A 10,664-nucleotide genomic window follows, 5' to 3' on the forward strand; every position below is an offset into this window, starting at 1 on the left:
TGTTTCCGGATTTCGTTAATTTCGGAGTACTTTCGCCGTTCTTATCCGCACTATCACTACTTTCCGCCATGTTTTTGTTTAAACTTTTGTTTTCCTGTATGGAAAATTATCCGTGCCTGCTGTTTGAAATTTCTAGTTCGCGCGACTGTCACTCAGGTGGCAGCACCAGACGAGCTTTAATTTAATTTATTTTAAATCCTTTTTAATTTGTTAATTAGATCAAAATAAAGAAAAAAGGAAAATAAAACACGTAAAATACTTAAAAAACAACTTATTAAGGTTTATTAATCTGATAATAATACATTAAAAATATGGTATTCTTGCAGATTAAAAGACCCATGTTAGAAATTCCTGAAACAAAATAAAATAACGTTAAAAACAATTACATTCCTTCACTATAATCTACAACTAAATACACTAAACATATACATTACATAAAACAAAGATAAATAGATACAAAAAAACGTACTTAGCAATAATTCCATCCTTCTTCGTTAACCTGACAATACAGTCATCGGACTCTCCCATACGACGAATAGCCCCACATAGAGCGTAACTTTTGGTTGTATCAGTCATCCTGCCTGTAGCTGGGTCAACTTCAGCAATGCTGATTTGGATGGAAGCATGGTCTTTAGCGTGGATAATTCTGTTTGATGCAGAGCTAAAAATGATTTGTTTACAGCACTTATTCAACTAGTAGCGTGTCTAGTCTTTTAATAACGACTTTAGGAACAAAATCTTGTGTAAAATATACTCGTTTTGCGTTAAAAATGAAATAAAACACGTGTGTGTAAGGTTAGAATTACGTACCATTTTCTGGGACAGTACAAGTCAACGAATTCACCAGCGTCGTTTTCCATATTGAAAGATCTGAAAAAATAATTAAAATTAGCTTGATTTTCATTGATTAAACAACAGAAAACTTACGTTTTTAAGCTTTAAAAACACGAGGATGTTGATGAATTTTACAAACGTCAAAAAAGAAAGATTTTTGACTTTTGACAGGTAAATCGATACCGGAGTGTATGTTTAGTTGCATAACTTTTGACTTGCCGCTCGAAAAATTTATAATTCAAAAAAGCAAACATGGTGAGGAAGCTTTTTGATGTAAAAAATGAAACGCCTGTTTATTTTGATAATATTTCGGCATTGGGAAAGTGTTGGAGTAGATGAAAAGCGTGGATTTGCGTGGGTGAAAGGCGGAAAAGCGTAGTTGCGCAGGAATCGCGCAACAATTTATTTAAAAGGTTTTCTGGGAGAGCGTAAAATAACAAATGAGACCTCGATATCGAACCACTTTCAAGCGAATGCCGCATCTCGCAGTTCGTAACATTTTCGCTATTAGTTCACCTCTATTTGTTACCTGTATGATACGCGCTACACGTCACGAAATTGAACATTTTGATCGCGATACCCACGATTTTTTTATGAAAAATGAGGTAAAGTGTTGTGGGGGTGGTGAATTATAAAATAAATTATATAGAGGATGCGCGGATTTTGAATGTAGGTCAGGCAAAATGTCTTTAAAGGTAAGAGGACCTTTTTTTGTATTATATTATGAGTGAAATGCAGTCATGGAATATTATGTAAATTAGTTTTTTAGAAAAAATAATAATAGACTTTGAAATATATTTATTTTTTCAATATAATTTTAAAATCACGTGAAAAATATAACAACATTTATTACGATGCTACAGTATATTATTAGGAGATGCTAAATAACAATAATAAACTTGTTTAAACAACATTATTATTTATTTACTCAAAGATATTTTTCGTCAAAGTGTTGTTAATTTTTGAGAACGATCTTTAATATAATAGAAAAAGTTGGTAATTGATGCTTAATTCTATTAACGATAATACCTACCTATTTTTTCATTTTGTTATTCAATTAATTGAATTTTCAATTAAAAATAATAGTGTATGTTTAAGTTCAACGAGAATTTTCTATTTTTAAATGCCTCGGGTTCAGTGAATGTAGCATTGAAATTAATTTAAAATCGAATAATATACAGTGTGTTTATAAATGTGTTTATTTTTTTAAAGTTTGATGCCCCTTAGCGGACAAACGAAGCACTTTTGTATACCTAGAGGTAAATCCCAAAAATACGTGGCAGTTCTATGTCCGCAGAATATTATTGACACCCTGTATTTTGCAATGAATTATTTTATGTAAGGAAAATATACAGAATGGATATATCTTTTCATTTTTGTATTATTTCAATTGAAAAAAAATAGTTCCAGCTAAAATCATAAACTACAGTATAATTAGAAATGGTTGAATATGCTGGAAATGATAATGGCTAAACTATGACAATATTTTTTTCGAAATTTGGATATACTTCGGATAGTCTAATAAAAAGATTCTGAAAAATAGATTTTTAAAAAAAATATTTTATAGATTTTTATTAATATACAGGGTGGTGCACCTCATTCGCCTCGGTTGATTATACCAAAACTGAAAGATCTATAAACAAAATATTTTATGGGTATATGTTGGATGTATACCATGATAGTGAGACCCATGATTACTTATGGAGCAGTTGCCTGGTACACAAATCTAGAGCAACGGACGGCAAGGCTAAACCTGTGCAAAGTCCAGAGACTAGCATGCGTTTGCATCATAGGAGCCATGAGAACCTGTCCAACAGCAGCAATGGAAGTCATTCTAGATCTAACACCACTGCACATTGTCATTGGTAGATATGCCAATGCGACAATGATTAGAATGGTCACTAACGGAATTAGTACTGGGAGAATTGTCAGATCAGGGGCTTGGAACACCCTCAAAAAGGAAATACTACTCCTGCAACTCCCAGTGGACGATATGCCAAGAACGTACAACTTTGACAAACATGTCAATGTAGTATTGAGCAATAAGAAGGATTGGAAGAGCGAAACGCTTGCCCAGCAGTTAAAAGACCATACCGACCATACCATAACTTGATATACTGATGCTTCCAAAACCAATACGGGAACAGGGATCGGAGTATTTGGGTCGAGAACTAAATATTCCGAACCAATGGGCACTTACCCTAGTATCCTACAGGCAGAAATCTACGCTATCAAAAGATGCGTACAACTTATCTTAGATAGGAACTATCGGAAACAAGAAATAGCCATCTTATCTGATAGTCAAGCAGCGTTAAAAGCGATCAACTCAGTCTCAATCAATTCGAAATTGCTCAAAGAATGCATAGAGAAGCTGAATAAATTAGGCAAAGAAAACAAAGTCCTCCTACACTGGGTGCCTGCTCACCAAGGGATAGAAGGCAATGAAAAAGCAAATAATCTAGCTAGGAAAGGAGCGAACACTCCACTAACTGGACCAGAACCGTTCTGCTTTCCAAGTGGTAACCAACTCAAGGCGGAACTCAAGGACTTGGAAGATTCCATCCGCTACCTGGAATGGAAATCTTGCAATGGTCTAAGACACTCGAAGAAGTTTCTGAGGGCTTATGATCAAGAAAAATCACAGATCTTCCTGGGTCTGAGTAAGAACAATCTTCGGATTGTCACGGGGTTTTTAACAGGACACTGGCTACTCAATGAATACCTCAATGGATTGAAGCTAATGGTGCGTATCCAAACAGCGAATGCAGATTCTGTGGGGAAGATGGGGAAACACCAGTACACCTCATCACTGAGTGCGCCGAGACGACAACCATTCGTGCCATGAATTTTGGTACGACTGATATTGGAGATGGAGAACTACCCTCTATAAAACCGTCCCAGATACTGGCTTTTGTCAAAGCCCTGGGCCTGTATGATGAGTTATGATTCAAGAAAGGGGGACACAATGGATCTGTAAGGTCGAAGTGATTAACCCCCCTCCCACTCATTCTAAATTCTAAATTCTAAATGGGTATATGTGGGGAGGCAATGTGCACAATTTAAAATTATTTTGAAATATACAGGGTGTTTCAGAACTAAGATCCATACCAAAGTTATATTTTTTCTTATGGAACACCCGGTGTTTTGTTTCATTTTTGGATTCCTCGGCCCAAAAAAAAGGCATTTATTATAAGGGTTAAATATGTTTAAAGTCTTTGGTTTTTGAGATATTTAAAGATATTTAAATTTGCACGCTACTGTAGAATAGATTATTAACACCCTGTACATTACTTTTAAGAATTAATTCTTGTGCTGAATTTAAAGGTAGAGAAATAAACTTTTTGCTTCATTAATTTTATACAGGGGTATCAAAAATTGCTGATTGCTGAAATGATCTATTTTAAGGATTTATTTTATATAAAAACTTCGTTATTTCAAATGCAACACCCTGTATTTTTTAAAACAAACCGAAGCAGATTCAAATGCTCTTTCAAATTGTCACCCTGTATACACAAAGAAAAAGTTAAAAATACATTAAAATGTTGAGCTTCAGCATTACAAACACTAAGTTAAGCATAAGTATTATTCTTTTTAAAACTTTTTGTTCTGCAATTTTAAAAATAATCAAACAAAATTACGGTTTCCCGAAATAACAACGGCAAAAACCTGAAAAGAGTGCCGTTATTCTGAAAACCTCGTTTTCAGCAGTTAAAAACGACAATTACTAGAAAAAATAAACACAACAAAATGAGATAAAAACGTATCTTTGAAAGATCTTTCGACTTTAAGCAAGCAATTAGAGCATAACGAAACCACTTGACCGTTAAAAAGAATGTCTAAAATCGTGTCTAAAATAAACACAGAAAGAGAAAATACGACTTTTATATACCGGATGTCTTCATTTTTACGACCACCAGTATAGAGAAAAAGCAGCGTTATTAGTAACTAATAAATAATTAACTTGCTTTCATATTTAATTTTGTACAAATCTTATTTTCCATCAGCAGATTGTGACCCAAAATTGCCTTTATATACAGAGTGATTTATTTTTTTACTACTCCTAATTATTTATAAATTTATTTTAAAATGATTTTTTTTTGTTATTGATGATAACATATTACCTATATTATCTGTGTATTTATTTGACACTTTTTTTCGTATCTACGACAATATTGGACTTCCTCGCACTAATGGGACACCCAGTATAACGCAAACATTACTGATCTCCTATTATTAACTTTAGAATATACATTTCATAAATATAATAAAACATATTAATCTATATACTAATATATAAAATCCTGCTAAAAGTGACTAACATACTGATTAGTCACGATCCTGCTCAAACCACTCAACGTAAGAAGCTCAATTTTGGCATACAGGTTGGTTCTAGGGTGAAGAGGTTCGATAAGAAGGGATTTTTCGAAATTCCAGTCCCAAGAAGGTGAAACCATCCCTCAAATATTACAATATTTTTTATTTCAAAAACGGTCAAGTTTCCGAAAAAACGCTTAAACACGTATATTTTATTTTGTTTTCTTACATATTTTAAGATTTTTTAAAAATGTATACAGGGTGTTTCTAAAAATCTGGTCATTGATTAATTACGATCCTAGACGTAAAAAGCTGATTTTTGGAAAACAGATTGACTTTAGGGTGTAAAGGTTCGATAAGAAGGGATTTTTCTAAATTCGAATTCTAAGGGGGTGAAACTATCCCTCAAATATTAAAATATTTTTTATTTAAAAACCGGTGAGTTTTTCGGAAAAACTCTTAAATACGTATATTTAATTTTTACACATATTTTAAGATTTTTTATAAATTTATACAGGGTGTTTCATAAAATATGACCATTGAGTAATCACGATTCTGCTTTTAAACTGCTTGACGTTTAAAGCTGATTTTTGGCAAACGGATTGACTGTGGGGTGTAGAGGTTCGATAAGGAGGAGTTTTTCGAATATCAAATTCCAAGAGGGCGAAAACGCCCCTCAAATATTACAATATTTGTTATTTAAGAAATGGTTAGTCTTTCGGGAAAACGCTTGGACAAGCATAATTTATTTGGTTTTTTACATATTTTGAAAATTTTTAAAAATCATACAGGGTGTTCAAAAAGTAATTTCTTAACCACGATTCTGCTTAAACTGCTTGACGTAAAAAGCTTATTTCTGGTAAACGGATTTTCGAAAGTCAAATTCCAACGACATGAAACTACCCCTCAAATATTACCAAGTTATATAATAATATCGCCATATTGTTTTTTCTCATGCTGACATAAATGTAAGAAAAGTTTTATCCAGTTTGTATGTTAATGGAAATTCTTGCTTTGCTTTGTCATCACCATTATAAATGATTAATTGAACGCGAACGAAGTCGCTGGTACACGCTATATAGTTATTTATAATTTCCTTTTCAGAAAGAATCTCTATCAGATGCTCAGCTCCATCTAGCAGCTCTTAACGGAAACCTACCTCTACTTACCAGGATCTTGGATAGTGGAAAGGTCCATGTAGATTCCAGAGACAAAGTAAAAAAGACCAAAATATTTACCAATTCAATTTTTCTTTATTTTTTTCTTGTATAATTAGGATGGTACCACTCCTTTGATACTAGCAGCTGCTAATGGGCATTTTGATTGTATTAGGGAACTGTTAGATCAAGGTGCTGATCCAAACATCAAAAGAATTGTAGGTATAATTATTAGAATTAAATAGAAATTTTGAAACGAAAATAATTTTCTCTAAGACTCACTGAAGCAGTGATTGATTCAGTGAAACTGAAAGATGAGAACAAAGGCCTTAAAACTTTTGTCAATTTTTCAATTTTTTTAATAAGATAATGATTCTTTAATTAATTCAAATTTATTTGAATATGTTTATGTTAATTATTATGTCACTAATTTGGGCATTTTTTTAATATTTTCTTTATGGTTGACTATAAGCTCTATAATTTTTGACTGTGTTACATTATTTTTATTTGATCACAGAGTATACCGGGTGCGTCTCAAAAGTGTCTCACCCCTATAACTTTTTTATTTTGTCACTTAAAAAAACGAGATTTGGTATGTTGGTATATGACATAAATTAGGATTGATTGACGTATTCAACTGTTTTTGGTCACTTCCTGTTTCACCGGAAGTTACTACAACTTTTGATTTTTACATGGTACCCTCGGCATATTTTTACTTTATTCGATAGAAAATGAGACTCTGAATAGAATGACATATCGTATGTCAACTTTTGACATTTTCGCTTAAAAAATCGTATTTTAAGCTTGTTAAAAATACTAATTTTTGATCAAGGAGCCTTGGAAAAATAGATTTGATCGTTTAATGTTTTTCGTGTCTTGTCCTGACCGGTTAAAAGATGCCTAAATTGTATTTTTAATCATATCTCTATTTTCTATCGAATAAAGTAAAAAATACTTTCTGTTCCGGTGAAACAGGAAGTGACAGAAAACAATTGAATACGTCAACCGATCCTGATTTATGTCATATACTAACGTACCAAATCTCGTTTTTTTATCTGAAAAAATAAAAAAGTTATAAGGGTGAGCCACTTTTGAGACGCACCCTGTATATTATACAAAAATTCATATATGTTTTTCTTTTCTTATTATTTAGACGGGAACAACACCCTTATTTTTCGCTGCCCAAGGAGGATATCTGGACATAGTTCAATTCTTACTGGAAAATGGAGCTCAAGTACACACCACTAGTCAAGTAAGTAATATTTTCTAAATGCCCCTCGTAACAGAGTCATACTGTACGCGACATTTAACAGCCACCGACCTCATAGAATTAGAATTAGAATAAGTGGGAGGGGGGTTAATCTCTGCGACCTTAGAGATCTATTGTGTCCCCCTTTCTTGAGTTATAACTCATTATACAGTCCTAGGACTTCCTACGGAGACCCGTGTCCCTCACAGTCGAGGAGCTACGACCCAGGCCGGGTAGACGAAACGGTAGCTTGTGTCGCCTGTTGGGTTTAGAGGTAGGTAGGAAAATCCCGACCCTTGGAGGAGGTAGTAGCTTGTATGCCACTTGCGGAGGATGGTCTCACGCAAGTGTCAGCCACCTCTCCTGTAGTTCTCTTTGGGTTTGGCCCCTTGAAACTTTCATTGTTACTGTTCCCAGTGTCGCTAGGGGGTTTCCCCAGAGCTTCACCCGGTGATGTTTTTATTACTATTATTACCAGATCTCATAGTGTTCCTATGAGTCGCTAGGGACAGTCGGTCCACTTCTACAGAGCCCCGCATGTAGAAGTAGGGTAAAATACAATGGGGTGCCCCAAGGTTGGGCTGTCCGTAGCCCCGCCCGCTATCGTTATATGTCTTGGTGCAATTCCCTGGCCACGACTCTACAGTCAGGGACAAGACGATGAGTGAGATGCTTCTTAGACCAAGCCAAGTGCTAGAGGGATTCCCCCAGCACCTGACCAGGAGCTTCCCCACCAACGACAAGGTCTTGCATCTCCTAGGGGAAGACCGACCTCATAACATGATGTTGATTTAACTAAAAATGGTCAAGTCAACATGATTATCTACATACAATCAGTCTTCAAAGAGGAGTATATTGAACAAAGTATTGTTGCCATAAAGGGATCATCCTGTATATCGTTTCAGTAACATGAAAACAAAAACAAATATTAGAAATGCATTTTTATGTGAGACGGTCAAATGTAAAATGGCATTTTATCGTCGACCAAAAAGAATTAATTTCGGGAGACGATAATACAATTTTATCGTCGTGTATAAAACAATATTTTTTCCATAGCCAGTTGCGTTTTAAAAAATATTCAGAAATTATTATTTCAAGGAATTTATTTCGAGTAGAAAAAAATATTATGCTGGGTTGGCGTTGGTTTCTATGTAATTTGACAAATAAATAAAGCTGTCTCTTTAGTTGTCAGTTTTGAGTCAATATTTTTTAATTTTCTTTCGTGTCGATTGCTGATTGAATTGGAACCCGAAATGGCTCAAAACGAAATAAGTAAATTACCAACAGATATTCAGGCTGAGGCGACAAACGCCATATCCAAACTACTTCCATTTAAATCCCGAATAACTTATGAAGAGAAATACAAATTTTTTTAAAAATGGAAGCAATTAAAAAACATTGGAGAAAAAATAAAGTTTTTAACCTATCCTCGCTGTTAAAGTATCATTTAATCGACCCTTGCGGTTAAAGTACTATTTTATCTAGTATTTTTGATAGATATAAGGCAATTTTAACAGTTGTTATGGAAAAAATGTTATTTATTCCATAAACAATTTAAAAAAAAAATAAATTAAAATTCATGAAGCAATATCCATAGCAGTTTACTTCTAACGTTGATTAATTAGATTTAAAACTCATTTCTTTTTATATAACAATCCTTTTAAAACTGCATTATATTTAAATCCATCATAAACAGGTATTTTATGGATGAGAATAACCATAAATAATGAAAATTGTGATTAAATAAAGCGCTCATCAGTCTGAAAATGAGCGTGTGAAAGTCCTTTGGTACACGCGAATGCTTAACAATCAAAAGAATGTACAGGAAATGCTTTTTGCTTCGTGTTTAGCTATAGTTTGCCTGCAAAAACTTATGATACTTCTTTTTTTCTTACTTCCCCATCATAAAAGAACTTTTACGAGGGACTGATAATAAATACGATTTTTTTCTCAGTAAAAAATAGTGTTTAACGTCTCCTTTTTTGCTGCAAAGACTAATCTGGACAGGGCCTACTTTGTTTACACCGAGTTCGAACCGCTGTACTCGGCCATGTCATTGTCAATGGCCTACCGACTTGGCAATAAGTGTCTAAAATGCTCGAACCCGCGTGAATGAGCACTGTGTCAATAGATTTTACACTTTTGCCATGGAACAACAGCACGACAGAGTTTCCAGACGTTCACCAGTCCATCCACTCGAATCGTTTGACGTCGTTTAACTTTGATGATCTACGGGAACCGGTGTTTTGTGTTCTATGGTCTTCTCTAAAATCATATTTTAGATTTTTGTTAAAATAAACAATGCATACACTACAAAAAATATATTACGTCTGTTTTTACTGTTTCATTTTCTATTTTTGCTATAGTCTGTAAAACGAATAACTTTGAATTTGACAGTTTCCGCGGGCTTTTCTAATGTTAATTTTATTAAGTTAGCAACTTCCGGCTATGCTGACGCAGTGCCGTCTCTAATAGAACAGCCTCGGAGCGAGATTTATGATGTCACGCTAGTTAGATACTACGGATTAATAAATATGTTGTAGAATACATGGAAAACATAATTATTCCTCATATTTTTGGTTTGTATTTTAAAAATTATATAGTTTACATGAAATATACATAATATACAGTTAATAATGAATGGCTGAAATCGTACTCCATAGTCAATGTAGATAGTTTTTGTGTTAAGAATAATAATTTAAAAAAATATTTGGTCATCTTTTGACAAGTTTATATTAGTTTATTAATTGCAGTAAACATTATAATATATCAATAAATTTTGTGAATGCAAATAATAATACATCACTATTAGTAGATATTGAATGTTTTTTGTTAAATTAGATCGATTTTCAAACCCCAAATTTTAAAATATACTTTACATTTTACCCATTATCTTATGTACCACCTATTCATTATTTGTATATTGCTCCGTGGCTGTTCTATTAGAGACGGCATTGGTCTAATATTTAGAAATGTCAAAAGCTGATGACATTTTACTTTTGTCAATTATGACATTTCGTGTTGATTTTTGCAAGAAGAGGAAGAACTGTCACTTGTTTTATTATTTTCCTTTTCTATTTCACGAAAGTAAAAAGAGTTACCTATCTGAT

General features: G+C 33.5%; 2 protein-coding genes across 2 annotated transcripts; one reads left to right on the forward strand and one right to left on the reverse strand.

Moving 5' to 3' along the window:
- Window positions 1-256: 256 nt before the first annotated feature.
- On the reverse strand, window positions 257-1,021 carry LOC115888476 (40S ribosomal protein S21). Its single transcript, XM_030908221.1, has 4 exons — window positions 928-1,021; window positions 811-870; window positions 470-661; window positions 257-351 (listed from the first exon to the last, which is right to left on the reverse strand). Exons 2-4 carry the CDS (start codon window positions 858-860, stop codon window positions 342-344), a joined length of 252 nt encoding a protein of 83 aa, XP_030764081.1. The 5' UTR covers window positions 861-870; window positions 928-1,021; the 3' UTR covers window positions 257-341.
- A 62-nt stretch (window positions 1,022-1,083) lies between these two features.
- Window positions 1,084-7,557, forward strand: LOC115888475 (ankyrin repeat domain-containing protein 29-like; the record flags this gene model as incomplete). The annotated part of the gene is made up of 4 exons (XM_030908220.1): window positions 1,084-1,529; window positions 6,253-6,363; window positions 6,425-6,523; window positions 7,459-7,557. Coding segments are annotated over exons 1-4 (321 nt in total), but the record flags the coding sequence as incomplete, so codon positions are not given.
- Window positions 7,558-10,664: the final 3,107 nt, after the last annotated feature.

The sequence above is a fragment of the Sitophilus oryzae genome, unplaced genomic scaffold (genome assembly GCF_002938485.1).
Source record: "Sitophilus oryzae breed Bouriz unplaced genomic scaffold, Soryzae_2.0 scaffold_763_pilon_pilon, whole genome shotgun sequence".
NCBI classification, from domain to species: domain Eukaryota; kingdom Metazoa; phylum Arthropoda; class Insecta; order Coleoptera; family Curculionidae; genus Sitophilus; species Sitophilus oryzae.